This window comes from Ailuropoda melanoleuca, chromosome 8 (assembly GCF_002007445.2).
Source record: "Ailuropoda melanoleuca isolate Jingjing chromosome 8, ASM200744v2, whole genome shotgun sequence".
Taxonomy (NCBI): domain Eukaryota; kingdom Metazoa; phylum Chordata; class Mammalia; order Carnivora; family Ursidae; genus Ailuropoda; species Ailuropoda melanoleuca.
Window position 1 is genome coordinate 5465787 of NC_048225.1, and position 15012 is coordinate 5480798.

General features: G+C 38.4%; 1 protein-coding gene across 5 annotated transcripts in view; it reads left to right on the plus strand.

Annotated features, from left to right (window-relative positions):
• The window catches only part of ATM (ATM serine/threonine kinase), a 126192-nt gene that overhangs the window by 57333 nt on the left and 53847 nt on the right, over nt 1–15012 (plus strand). For all 5 annotated transcript variants that reach the window (XR_004626995.1, XM_019809835.2, XM_034665697.1 and 2 more), the window contains 7 exons: nt 1784–1899; nt 2476–2602; nt 3277–3476; nt 11004–11178; nt 11687–11851; nt 12849–12981; nt 14740–14835. Coding sequence is in view for 4 of the 5 variants with exons in the window: in XM_019809835.2 (XP_019665394.1) it covers nt 1784–1899; nt 2476–2602; nt 3277–3476; nt 11004–11178; nt 11687–11851; nt 12849–12981; nt 14740–14835 (1012 nt within the window). In the remaining variant the exon portion in view is untranslated. The remainder of the gene's footprint in view (nt 1–1783; nt 1900–2475; nt 2603–3276; nt 3477–11003; nt 11179–11686; nt 11852–12848; nt 12982–14739; nt 14836–15012) is intronic.

The window sequence follows — 15012 nt, forward strand, 5'->3', positions numbered from 1 at the left end:
TTGGGCTCCCAGCTCAGCGGGGAGCCTGCTTCTCCCTCTGCCTGCTGCTCTCCTTGTGCTCTCTCTCTCTCTCTCACACACACAAATAAATAAATAAAATCTTTAAAAATAAAATGTTCTAAAAAAAATATGTTCAAACTAAAAGATAGCAATTTGCAGTTAGAGTAAGTCTAGGAGGGGAAAATAATTACATTGAGGCCTGATTGAAACATCAGTGTGAACAATGGAGAGAGGCAAACTTGAATAATAATTTCTTAGCGTCTTGGTTAAAGACCTAAATTCTTGTTAGTCTCAGTTCCATTTGGCATTAAGTTGTTTTACGTTTGCTTTTTCTCTGGTTCTCTAATATGCACTTTCTCTGAGTCAATCTTGCAGATTCTCTTCTGTGCATAAGTGTTGGTACAACTATTATTAGTCTGGGAGCCTCTAAATCTGTCAGTTGTCAGTTATCAGCCCGGAATAGTAACAGTTGCAACATTGTTTAGCTGTACTTAGACATCTGCATAGTTTATATGTCCCTTAGCTAAACATTACAAGTCGTGCTTATTGTAGAATGATCCCAAACTCATGAAGCCACTTGTCAATGTATGTGAAAGGAAATGCATTAATGTTTCCTCTGATATTAAACACACGCGGCCAGTTTATCCTTCCTTATCCCAGATATACTTTGAAATGAGGCTGGATTCCTAAAAGGGCTGAAACCTTGGAAATGGTGACCTGAATGACTGATGCATGAGCCTGAGGGAAAGACTAGGATCTTTACATTCGATTTCTTTCTTGCCACATTTTCAACTGTTTCTGTTGTGAGGAAGGGTGTTTTCAAATCTCCTTGTGCACCAAGTAAATCACCCATTTACCTTTTAGTTTAGAGCACTGTAATTCCTTCCGTGGAGAGCTGATGGATCCACCTTTAAGCCTCCACGATTGTCATTCATTTGGGTGAGGTATAGTGGAGCAGACCCCTTGTTTATAGTTAGAGAATTTATGTCCTGTGTGAGGCCTCGGGTAATGGGAGGTGGATGGTTGAGAACCTGCTTCTTTCCGGGAGGATTTCAGTTTACTATTGATGACGGGCAATGTGGGTAGTAGCTAGGCTCCGATTTTGGGATATCAGCCAAGTAGAAATCTAGGGAAAAGTCATGCAGGGAAAGTCACAGGCAATTCTTACTAGCAAAGTATTGTTAAGTGAGATAGATTTTCCAAATAAGAGTAAAATGCAGATTGAGAAGCAGTGTAGGTCAGTGGGGAGTTTGGTTGGCAGGAAAATCACTAGGTTGAGGAATTCAGTGCTACACCTGAAGCCTTAGTCAATTAAAATGATTCTTTACAATTATTTTTTTAATGATTTTATTTATTTATTTGAGAGAAAGAGAGAGTGAGAGCCGAGTACAAGCCGGGGGGGAGAGGCGGTGGGAGAGAGAGAAGCAGGCTTCCCCCTTGGCGGGACTTGATCCCAGGACCCTGATATCATGACCTGAGCCCCCAGGCAGATGCTTCACGGACTGAGCCACCCAGGCGTCCCTGATTCCTTAAAATTAAGCAAGAGTCAGATTAAGGGAGTCTTGTTTGGTGTGATTCCCTTACCTTCCTCTCAGGCTACAGTCGGGTGCATATTGGAAAGAGGGAGCTCCGTGTCTTGCACATCTTAGGTCTTTGGTTATCTATTTCCTTTGTTAGTCACTGATTAATTTTGGAAATGATGCAATAACATTAGTCCCTTGAACTGTCTTAAAGGTCACAGACATAAAAACTTAAATGTTATTTTAATTTTGTATCCTTACAGATTGATCATTTATTCCTTAGTAATTTGCCGGAGATCGTTGTGGAGTTATTGATGACGTTACATGAGCCCGCAGCTGCAGGCACCAGCCAAAGCACGGACCTGTGTGACTTTTCAGGGTACGGGTATTTCAGACTGAGGGAATGCACGGCAATTTCAGAATTTCCTCGGGAGGTTTATTGGTTGACACCTTCAAATGTGTATTTCAGTTTTTAGGCATGTGCTGTGTTTCTTGTGTAAGCTACACAAGAGCGCCCTTACCAGGCTTGCTGTATGAACAAGTAGTAATATTTACCGAAGTACTTTCACTTGATAATTTCATTTGATATAAAGAGTGCCTGATTGCCAGTCTCAGAATATTAGTGTGTTTGCAGTAGGAGCCTAGAGCTTTAATTCACACCTGAAGTGATACCAAGGCTTATTGGTAGAATTGCCATTAACATATAAAAGATTTCTTAAATCACTTAAAATTAAGCCCTAGAGGGTAAAGCTATTTAGATATTCTGACTGATAACATATAGAAAGTGATAAGCCAATTGTGATTTTATTAAAAGCCTAGTTTTTCAGTGGGAGAGTAATTTTAGAATGTGGGGTTATTATCTGAATTTTCTTTCTGAAACTTCAACAGAATCTTTTTTTCTCTTAATAATTTTGTTCTGACAATAATGACTGTTTCCGTTTCCTGTAACTCTTAGGGATTTGGATCCTGCACCTAACCCACCTCATTTTCCTTCACATGTGATTAAAGCAACGTTTGCCTACATCAGCAATTGCCATAAAACCAAGCTTAAAAGCATTTTAGAAATTCTTTCCAAAAGCCCTGTAAGTACACATTACTATTATAACTGAAGAGAGAATTCCTTCTTTTTCAGCTAGAAAATCTGTATAAGTGCATCTTAAAAAGAAAAAAAAATAAAGTGAAAACTCATCTGTATAAATTAAAAACACTCATTTACAAGTTTATATGTTGGTATTTTACTTGTCGATACTAATTGAAATATGTCATATATGAGGCCTGAATTTCATGATACGTCAGTCATATATTGGCTTGGGGAGTATATATTTTTTAAAATTACTGTTTGCTATCTGAAAGCTAGATAAATTGACAACAGTTTAAGATACTAATTTTCTTTTTTTCTTTTTTTTTTTTTTTTAAAGATTTTATTTATTTATTTGACAAAGATAGAAACAGCCAGCGAGAGAGGGAACACAAGCAGGGGGAGTGGGAGAGGAAGAAGCAGGCTCATAGCAGAGGAGCCTGATGTGAGGCTCGATCCCACAACGCCGGGATCACGCCCTGAGCCGAAGGCAGACGCTTAACCGCTGTGCCACCCAGGCGCCCCTAAGATACTAATTTTCTTAATAAGAGTAATATTTGCTTTTGATATCAAGTCAAAACAAAATTCTGTAATTTATTTTAAATGTAAAATATATTTATTATAGTTGAGTATACATGATTAGATAAGTTTTTTATGCATTGTGTCTTTGTTTTCTAGGATTCCTATCAGAAAATTCTTCTAGCCATATGTGAGCAAGCTGCTGAGACAAATAATGTTTATAAAAAGCACAGAATTCTTAAAATATATCACCTGTTTGTTACTTTATTACTGAAAGATATTAAAAGTGCCTTAGGAGGAGCTTGGGCCTTTGTTCTTCGAGATGTTATCTATACTTTGATTCATTATATCAACAAAAAGTACGTAATATATTTAGACTAATATGTAAGTTGTTTTTTCTACCTTATCTTAATTGAAAATTTATCTAGTTTCAAGAGGCAGAAGCGAGAGTATTGCTTTCTTAATTTTGCTTTTTAATATTTATATACACCTCTACCCAATATTTTTTAAAAATTGCATTACTATTTCTCCAACTCTAGAAATACTAAGTATTAAAGGTCGTCAACATTTTAAAATAAATGAATTTTAGATGGCTTGACATATTATGTCACTACGGCAGTTCTGGTCCCCAATTCCTGCGTGTGGGAGGGTGGTGTTTCACACACACATACAGGGAATCCTCCAGACACCAGCTGGGTGTTCTATCATATTTAGTTGATTAGTGTCAGACCCCACGATTGAGGGCCCAGTCCTGCAAGACTCTGCCCCTGCTTCATTTCAGATGCCAGTCACTGGCCCAGATTATCAGCTGCGCTTCTGACCAGCCAGCCCTATACTCTCCAGTGACTCTCTTCCTTGAGTCTGATTCGTTTGCTAAACTCAGGAACCTTGCAGAACTCAGGAAACCTGTTTACTGACTAAATTACCAGTTTATTACAAAAGGATATATGGGGCGCCTGGGTGGCACAGCGGTTGAGCGTCTGCCTTCGGCTCAGGGCGTGATCCCGGCGTTGTGGGATCGAGCCCCACATCAGGCTCCTCTGCTATGAGCCTGCTTTTTCTTCTCCCACTCCCCCTGCTTGTGTTCCCTCTCTCGCTGGCTGTCTCTGTCAAATAAATAAATAAAATCTTTAAAAAACAAAACAACAACAACAACAACAAAAAAAACCAAAAGGATATAGTTCAGGCACAGGCAGTTGGAAGAGATGTATCGGGAAAGGGGGTGGAGCTTCCCTGCCCTATCCAGGGGCGCCACTCTGCCCATGTCTGCACGTGGTCGCCAACCTGGAAGCTCCCAGAGCTGGTCCTTTTGGGTTTTTATGGAGGCCTCGTTACAGAGACATGCTGATGACATCACTGGCTGTTGGGTACGGACGCAACCTCCAGCCCTTCTCCCCTCCCCAGAGATCAGAGGAGTGGGACTAATCTAATCACAAGGTTGGTTCATGCAACCAGCCCCCGTCCTCAGGTGACTAGGTGCTTTCAAAAGTTGGAGACAGTTTTATTGCCCTCATAACTGGTGTTCCTAGAGTTTTAGGAGCTTTATGCCAGGAACAGGGATGAAGACCAAATATATATTACTTACTATAAATCACAGTATCACAGTAACTGTAGATTTTGGGTGTATATTCAGGTTAAGCATCTTTATTCCTTTCCATTAATTTTGATGGTGTTTCTACTGTTTTTTTTTCTGATTACTACATAACATTGCCTTCAAATGTGAGTTCTTAGAGCACGCAAAGAATATCTTTTTCCGTTTTGTCATATTTTTATTAATATCCTATTTTTTTTTAAAAGATTTTATTTATTTATTCGACAGAGATAGAGACAGCCAGCGAGAGAGGGAACACAAGCAGGGGGAGTGGGAGAGGAAGAAGCAGGCACACAGGAGGAGCCTGATATGGGGCTCGATCCCATAACGCCAGGATCACGCCCTGAGCTGAAGGCAGACGCTTAACCGCCGTGCCACCCAGGCGCCCCCATTCACTGAATTTTTTAAAAAGATTTTATTTATTTGAGAGAGAGAGAAAAGAGCAAGCAAGCAGGGGGGAGGAGCAGAGGGAGAGGGAGAAGCAGGCTCCACAATGAACAGGGAGCCCGATATGGGGTTCCATCCTAGGACCCCAGGATCATGACCTGAGCCAATGGCAGATGCTTAACTGACTGAGCCACCCAGGCGACCCACATTCACTTAAGTTTTTTTTTAAAGTTTCTGTATTATGTTAAATATGTAACATATAAAATTTGTTATTTTAACCATTTTAAGTGTCCGGTTCAGTGATACTAATTATGTTCACAGTGTTGCACAACCATCACCATTACCTAGTTCCAGAACTGTCTCATTACCTCAGACAGAACCACTATACACATTAAACAATAACTCTACATTTCCCCTTCCCTTCAGCTCCTGATAACCTATAATCTATTTCTTGTCTCTGTGAATTTGCCTATTGTAGATATTTCAAATAAGTGTAATTATAAAATATTGGTTGTTTTGTGTCTGGCTTGTTTCACTCGGCATAATGTCTTCAGGGTTCATCCTGCGTACGTGAATCATGTATCAGAACCTCATTCTTATTTATGGCTGAATAGTATTCCATTGTGTGTGTGTGTATATACTACAGTCTGTTGGCTGTTGATGAGCACTTGTGTTCCCGTCTTTGGCTATTGTGGATAATGCTGCAGTGCACGTAGGTTTATGGGTATGTGTGTGAAGTGTTTTTAGTTCTTTGGGGAATATACCTAGGAGTGGCCTTGGTGGGTCCTATAATCATCCTATATTTAACTCTTTGAGGAAGTGCTGAACTGTTTTCCACAGCAGCTCTACCATTTCATATTCCTTCTGCAATGCACAAAAGTCCCAATTTCCCCCACATCCATACTTATGCTAGTTATTTTGTTTTGTTTTTGGTTTTGTTCTAATTTTTATTATTATAGCATCCTAATGGATGTGAAGTGGTATCTCATTGTGTGGTTTTTTTTTTTGCATTTTCTTAATGACTGATGATGTTGAACACCTTTTCTTGTGCTTATTAACCATTTGTATACATTCTTTGGAAGAATGTATATTCAAGTCCTTTGCCCATTTTTTTAGTTGGTTGTCTTTTTGTTGTTAAGCTATAGGATTTCTTTATACATTCTTGATATTGAGCTCTTACTCTATGATTTGCAAATATAGTCTGGTTATTGAATCAGTATATATGATTTTCAAGTAGTTTATCCCATTTTGTACATTGTCTTTTCACTTTCTTGATAATGTCTTTTGATGCACAAAAATTTTTAATTTTGATGAAGTCTGATTTATCTTTTTCTTTCATTCCTCAAGCGTTTGGTGTTTCATTTGAGAATCCATTGTCAAATCCAACCTCATGAAGATTACCACTATATCTTATTCTGAGAGTTTTATGGTTTTAGCTCTTCTGTTTAGGTTGTTGATCCATTTTAATTTTTACATATGGTATGAGGTAGGGGTTCAGCTTCATTCTTGGGCATGTAGAAATCTAGTTGTTCTGGTATCATTTGTTGAAGAGACTATTCTTTCCCCAGTGAATGGACTTGGCACCCATGTCAAAAATCATTTGGGCATTGATGTGTGGATTTATTTATGGATTCTCTATTCTATACCCTTGGTTTGCCCTTATGCCAGTACCACACTGTTCTGATTACTATAGCTTCATAGTAAGTTTTGAAATCTGGAAGTGGGTATCCTCCAATCTTGTTCTTTTTCAAGATCATTTTGGCGATTTGAGGTGCCTTGCAATTCTCCTATGAATTTAATGACCAGCTTTTTCATTTATGCAAAAAAAGACTATTGGAATTTTGAATGAAATTGCATTGAATATGTGATCATTTAGGTAGTATTGACATCTCAAAAATTTGTCTTCCAATCCATGAACATGGGATGTCTTTCCATTTATTTGGACTTCTTTATTTTCTTTTATCCTTGCTTTACAGTTTTCAGTGTACAAGATTTTTGTATTTTTGGCTAAATTTATTCCCAGGTATTTAATTCTTTCAGATGCTATCGTAAATGGAATTGCTTTCTTAGTTTACATTTTAGATTGTTGCTGATGTATAGAAATACAACTGATTTTGTGTGTTGATTTTTGTGTGCTGATCTTGTGATCTGCACTTTTGCTAATTTATTTGTTACTAGTACATTTCTTGTGGATTTGTTGGGAGTTTATATGTGTATAGAATCATGTCATTTATGAATATGTTTTTACTTCTTTTTCTGATTTTGATGCCTTTTAGTTCTTGTCTAATTACTCTAGCTAGAAGTTCAATGCAATGTTGAATAGCAGGGGTGAAGGTGGGCATCCTTATCTTGTTCCTGATCTTAGTGGGAAAACTTCCATTCTTCCAGCATTGGTTATGTTGTTACCTGTGGTTTTTCATAAATTACCTTCATTACGTTGGGTAAGTTCCTATCAGTGTTTTCTCGTGAAAGGAGATTGAATTTTGTCAAATGCCTTTGCTGTGTTTATTGAAATGATCATGTATTTTCCTTCATTTTATTAATGTGATGTATTACATGGATTGATTTTCTTACATTGGCCTGCTCTTGTGTTCCTGGGATAGATCCTGCTTGCTTATGGTATATAATATTTTTAATAAGCTCTTACATTCAGTTTGATTGTACTTTTTTGAGTTTTAAATCTATATTGCCTTTTTTTTTTTTTTTTAAGATATATTTATTTGACAGAGAGCACAAGTAGGGGGAGCTGCAGAGGGAGAGAGAGAAGCAGGCTTCCCACTGCATAGGGAGTCTGACGACGTGGGGCTTGATCCCAGGAGCCTGGGATCATGACCCGAGCTGAAGGCAGATGCTTAACCAGCTGAGCCACCCAAGCTCCCCTTAAATCTATATTCCTAAGGGGCGTTGAGTATTACAATTTTCCTGTGATGTATTTATTTTCCTTGATATTAGAGAATTTCTGGCCTCCTAGAGTGAGTTAGGAAGTATTCCCTACCATTTTATTTCTTGGGAGAGTTTGAGATAGACTGCTGTTAATTCTTAAGTGTGTGTTTGGTAGTGTTTTTCTAGTCTTTTTCCCCCCTACTCGTCTTTTTTAATGTAGGTTGTTATTGGTACATATTTTCCTCTCAGTGCTGCCTTTGCTGCATTCCATAAATTGGGGTATGTTGTGCTTCTGTTTTCATTTGTCTCTAAGCTCTTTTAGCATATTTAAGACGGTTGTTTGACGCCTTTGTCTAGTAATGCCACTCTCTCAGCTTTCTCACGAACTGTTTCGAACAGTATATTTTATTTCTTTAGATGGGCCATCCTTTCCTACTCTCCTATTTCTTTGTATGCCTTGTGTTTTTTTTTTTTTTTAAATAATGGATTTTTTTTTACCTTAAAATTTTTTAAATTAAAAACTTGTTATGTTAGGTTCAGGTGTATAATGTAATGATTCAACAATTTTATACATTATTCATCATGATAAGCATCCTCTTAATCTTCTTTATCTATTTCACCCATCCCTCACCCTCCTCCCCTTTGGCAGGCTCCAGCTTGTTCTCTGTAGTTAAGAGTCTTTTTGTCTGTCTCTTTTTTCTTTGTGTTTGTTTTGTTTCTTAAATTTCACATATGAGTGAAATCATATGGTATTTGTCTTTCACTTATTTCACGTAGCATAGTACCCTCTAGGTTCATCCACGTTTTCACAGATAGCATGATCTTGTGGTTTTTTTTTTATGGCTGAATAATGTTCCAGTGTGTGTGTGTGCGCGTGCACTATATCTTGTTTACATATTCACCCATCGATGGACACTTGGGCTGCTTCCATACCATGACTACTCTAAAAAAATGCTGCTGTAAACATAGGGGTGCGCATATCTTTTTGAATGAGTGCTTTCATCTTTGGGTAAATGCCCAGTCATGGAATTATTGGATCACATGGTAATTCTATTTTTAACTTTTTTTGAGGAAGCTCCAGACTGTTTTCTACAGCAGCTGCAGCAGTTTGCATTCCCACTGACAGTGCATGAGGGTTCCTTTTCCTTCACAATGTCTCCAACACCTGTTATTTCTTGTCTTTTTGACACGAGCCGTTCTGACAGGTGTGAGGTGATACGTCATGTGGTTTCGATTTGCATTTCCCTGCTGATGAGTGATGTAGAGCATCTTTTCTTGTGTCTGTTGGACATTCGCCTGTCTTCTTTGGGGAAGATGTCTGTTCGAGTACTCTGCCCATTTCTAAATCAGATTATTTTTTGATTGTTGAGTTGTGTAAATTCTTTATATATTTTGGATATTAACCCTTATCAGATATGTCATTTGAAGATCTCTTATGTCTTGCCTTTTTGTTCTGTTGACGGTTTCCTCTGCTATGCAAAGGCTTTTTATTTTGGTGTACTCCCAGTAGGTTTTTTTTTTGTGTGTTTTTTGTTTGTTTGTTTTTGCTTTTGTTTCCCTTGCCTGAGGAGGCATATCTAGAAGAATTTTTCTTTGGCTGATGTCAAAGAAATGACTGTCTGTGTTTCCTTCTAGGAGTTCTGTGGTTTCAGGTTTCACTTTAAGGCTTAATGCATTTTGAGTTTATTTCTGTATATGTTGTAAGAAAGTAGTTTAGTTTCATTCTTTGGCATGTAGCCGTCCAGTTTTCCTGACACCATTAGTTGAAGAGACTGTCTTTTCCCTGTTGTATTGTCTTGCCTCCTTTGTCATAGATTAATTGAACATATGAGCATGGATTTATTTCTGGGCTCTCTGTTTTGTTCTGAAAACTGGATATTTTACTATGATAATGTAACCGGGGAAGTCCGATTTTCCCCTCCCCAGGGCTTGACTTTTTTTTAATTGTTGAAGGCCGTTGTGGTCCATTGGTTTCATGAGTATACCTAACTCTTTGTGCAGAGAGTGTATTCCTTGCTGTGTGTGGCTACTGAAGCCTGTTCCCTGACTTGCATTCAGGTAGTGTTTCGACAGAGATTTCCTTGAATGCCGGGAGTGAGTGAGTGAGTGAAGGAGAGAGAATGAGAATCTTCCCTAATTTCTGCGGACTGGCTCTGTGTTAGGACTCTCCTTCAACCCTTAGGCAGGTTTGTATTGAGCCTAGGGATTAGCCCAAAGTGAAAGCTTGTGGTCTTCTCAGGTGTTTTTTGAGCGAGCATCTTACACTGGGCACGTGTGTGGCTTTCTCAATTTCCCAGATACAGGTGTGATTTTGAATGCTCTAATTTCACAAGGAAATTGTCTTTCCAGCTTTTCACCCTAGGCTTTAGGCAGTCTGTTGTATGGCTCAACAGTAATCTTCTGTTCCTCACAGCTGTGGGTAGTTGGTGAGTTTTATGGTGTTTTCAAGTGTGCTCAAGGCTTTTCCAGCCTGGGGAGATCCAGGTTAGACAAATCAGCGCTAAGCCCCTTACATTGCTCTTGTCGGTAGGTCCCAGACTGGTTTGGAACAGATGTATACAATAGTGTGCAAATATGGTCTGCTATGCTCCCTCCTGAGCAAAGAGCCAGGACCCCGCATTGGGAATGGGGATTGTAGGCTTCATGGCAACTGCCAAGCTGTTGAGGGAGTAATGGGGCAAAGGTAAGTAAAACACCAAAGGGTTTTCCTACAGTTGTTGAGTTGCCTTTTTTTTTTTTTTAAACTTAGCATTTGCTTTCTTGCTGTGTAAATCTTTGTTTTACCGAGTTCTGACGGTTCTGCCTGTTTTTCAGTATCTCTGTCGGGAGGGGAGATTGGCACTATCTATCCTGTCAGTTTGCTGATGTCACTTCTTTTTTTGGCTTTTAAACCTTCTTAAGGAATTAGATATGAAAGTGACTTCTATGTCAGGCCACTTCAGAATTAGAGCTGCTGAATGAAAATGACTTTGAGCTTCTGTGAAAGTAGTTCCCTAGAACTGTACCACTTTTTTTCCTGTGTTAGGCCTTCTCGTTTCGTGGATGTGTCGTCACGGAGCTTCTCCCTGTGTTGTGACCTGTTAAGCCGGGTTTGCCACACGGCAGTCACTTACTGTAAGGACGCTCTGGAAAATCATCTCCACGTGATTGTTGGCACACTTATACCCCTTGTGGACGATCAGATGGAGGTGCAGGGACAGGTACTTCCCCAGATCCTCTTCGCAGAGATATTTGAAGTAACGTTGATGAAGTGTTCATGGAAGGAGCTGCGTGGTTTACGTTTATTGGTGTAGTCAGTCATTTTGATGAATTAATATTTGTAATCATTTAATTACAGAGCACCTAGTAATTTTGATCTTACAAATAACCTAAGAGTTTGTGTGTCTTAGGTTGAAGTGTAGAGGTGATAAAAACCAGGGACAGCGGTTGACCTCACTGTCACGGTGCATGAGATATTCTGTGGAATGTCCCAGTAATACTGGCCCTTCTCTATCCCAGTGCTTGTCCTCTAGCAGCACCTTACATATCTGTTGAATCACTTGAAAGCACAGAAACAGTCCTAGGTGCTACTGTAGAAATAATTAGAACATTTTATCTGAACTGGGCTAGTAGAGTCGTTATCATTTATTACAGTAGGTTTGGTTGTTTTACTTTAAAATATAATTAAACCATTTTTCCCTTTTGATTTTTTTTTCTTTTTTAAATTAGGTGTTGGACTTGTTGAAATACTTAGTGATAGATAACAAGGATAATGAAAACCTCTATATGACAATTAAACTTTTAGATCCTTTTCCTGACCATGATGTCTTTAAGGATTTGCGCATTACTCAGCAGAAAATTAAATACAGTAAAGGACCCTTTTCGCTTTTGGAGGTAATAATTATTCCATCATCGTACTGTTTTGTATTAGGGTAGAGAGCAGTACTTTTTGAAAACTTGCAGTTCTCTAAAAGTAAAATACTGAATCTTTTTAAAAAGGTATGATAAAAAAATGAGATTTGCCCTTTCAACAAATAAAAAGCGAAATCTTAATATATCCTCTTGCATTGCAGTAAAAATTTAAATATCAAGGTTTCTTGGTTAAGATCTGAAATTAAATAAGAAATATCTAAAATATGCTTGGTTTTCATACACCTCAAATCTATTAATATCTCAAAATTACCATCTGATCCTTTGAGGGACAATTTAATGTTTGAATTAGAGATGATATTTGAATTTTTAAAGAGTTTTTCAAGTTTAAATCTTATTTTAATCTTTTTTTTTTTAAAGATTTTATTTATTTATTTGACAGAGAGAGACAGCCAGCAAGAGAAGGAACACAAGCAGGGGGAGTGGGAGAGGAAGAAACAGGCTCCCAGCAGAGGAGTCTGATGTGGGGCTTGATCCCAGGATTCTGGGATCATGCCGTGAGCCGAAGGCAGACGCCTAACGACTGAGCCACCCAGGCGCCCCTAATTTTACTTTAATTTTTATAAACTTTAAAATTATGTTCAGGTCAATTTTTTGATACAAATGTTATAATTTTAAAACCATACTCTATCTCTGACTATCAATATGACAATTAAATAGTACTAAGATGTAAAACTAGTACTAAATAAGTAGAAATTTAAGCTTTTTCCTTTGAAGGATGCTATTACAATCTTAAAATCTTAATATGTTATCAGAGACAGTCTGTTAGAATTTAAGTGATTACAACATTGGCAGATTTGAAATGGAAGAAGTCATTTATTTCTACCTCGTGTGGTAATAATAGTGATATGAGTCAATGTGTATGAAAGGCATTTACTAATTTTTTTCTTTATGTTTTATTTGATAGACTTCATACATATCCAAAAAGCAAGTTACATTTTTAACTAATTTTCTCTTTTAGGAAATAAATCATTTTCTCTCTGTGAGTGCTTATGATGCCCTTCCCCTGACAAGGCTGGAAGGCCTGAAGGATCTCCGCAGACAGCTAGCTCAGCATAAGGACCAGATGGCCGGCCTCATGAGAGCATCTAAGGGTACTGATGTTAATGACACGGGGTTATTTGTACCTGTTTCTTTCGGAAGAGTCCTTTATAAATTCTTGCTCTTTGTTTAACTGCTTTGGACTTACTTTTGACTCTCAGCATGTAGTTCATTTCTCATCCAACCGTGAAAGTGATCGTGAGTGGTCTCCTCACCTTGAATTAACCCCATTTTATCCATCGTCCACATGTCTGCCAGAACGGTTTCTCTGAACCCAGACACGGTCGTGTTACTCTACTGCTTGACAAGTTTTAACCACTTCCTGCCTGAAAGGAACATTTGAATTCCTCAGAGCCAGGCGTACGGGTAGTCTGTCTGTGCCTGTTGCTCCAACTTGTTTAAGTAAAAGAAATATGTCCCACTTTAAGTATCTCATGTATGTGCATATGTGTAATCGTGGATGCATATGTGGGCATGTTTTTCTATAAAAACACATATTTGTATATGTGTTTCTAGATTTTTTTTTTTAAAGATTTTATTTATGTATTTGACAGAGATAGAAACAGCCATCGAGAGAGGGAACACAAGCAGGGGGAGTAGGAGAGGAGGAAGCAGGCTCATAGCGGAGGAGCCTGATGTGGGGCTCGATCCCATAACGCCGGGATCACGCCCTGAGCCGAAGGCAGACGCTTAACCGCTGTGCCACCCAGGCGCCCCGTTTCTAGATTCTTTTTTTACTTAATTTTTATATTAATTTGATTTGAGTTTAGGTTATTCTAGTATTGTACTTAGGGGAAATTTTTTCTGCTTAGGTTTTGATTTTCATCTTTTGTCCATTAATGTAATGTAATTAAATTTCCATTGTGGTTTCCATTGTGGTTTTTTTTTCCAGTAGTTTTTTATTTTTTTAAAGATTTTATTTATTTATTTGAGAGAGAGCATGAGCGAGAGAGCACAAGCAGGTAAAGAGGCAGGCAGAGAAAGACGGAGAAGCAGACTCCCCGCTGGGCAGGGAGCCCAACGTGAGGCTTGATCCTAGGACCCTGGGATCGTGACCTGAGCCAAAGGCAGACGTTTAACTGACTGAGCCCCTCAGGCGCCCCTCCAGTAGTTTTAGAAACTAATTTTGGTCTTGATCATGAGCTCAGAGTTTGGAGTGCATTTGTTCTGAGACACACGTGTGTGTGTGCGTGTGTATATAAAAGGTGAACACATCCATGTTTGGGTAATTCACTGGTGCAGACCTGTCTTGTCCAAAACAGCCACTAGTTGTTTTTAGCTATTTAATTCAGTGAATTCAAGTTTAATGCAATTTAAAATTTAGTTTCTTCATCATCCTGGCACACATCAGGTTCTTAGTAGTAACCAGGCTAGTGGCTGTTGTTGGACAGTGCACGTTATGGAACATTTCTGTCATTGTGGAGAGTTCTCTCGGACATTGCTGGTCTAGACTCAATCTAGAGGTTAAAGACCAACGTGTGCTTCCAGGGTCTCTTGTCGGTTAATATTGAATGATTTTTGTGTTTAACTCTTAGTGATTTTGCTAAGGTATCGGCTGATTGGCACAACTTATTAGGCTGTTTCTCTTTCTCTGCCCGATATTGCTTCACTTTCACTTTTACATGGTTCTGTTTTATAAGGAAGTTCAAATACATTCACGTTATGTTTTTTGACCTGCTTGTGATTTAAAACCTTGTTTTTTAAAGACTTTATGAAAGTTTTCTAGTCAGATAATTTAATCTATAAATATATTGTAAAGAAACATGTTTTCTCCATTGTAGTTGAAACTATTTTTTATACACTGCTCCTAGATAACCCGCAGGACGGCATAATGGTGAAGCTCATTGTCAGCTTGTTGCAGTTATGCAAGATGGCGGTGAACCACACTGGTGAAATAGAAGTTTTAGGTAAACTCCTTGGCTAAGTGAATATGAGTTTTTATGTTCGTGTGGTCATCTCTGTTTTCAAATTCAGTAAAAGTTTGTCATTTGGGATAACAGGGCAATGTAAGATACTAGCTGAGGTAGGTTTCTGTTTAGTTCAAGTGTCCCTAAGCAGCCCTCCTTTCATATTTTCCTTCCTTA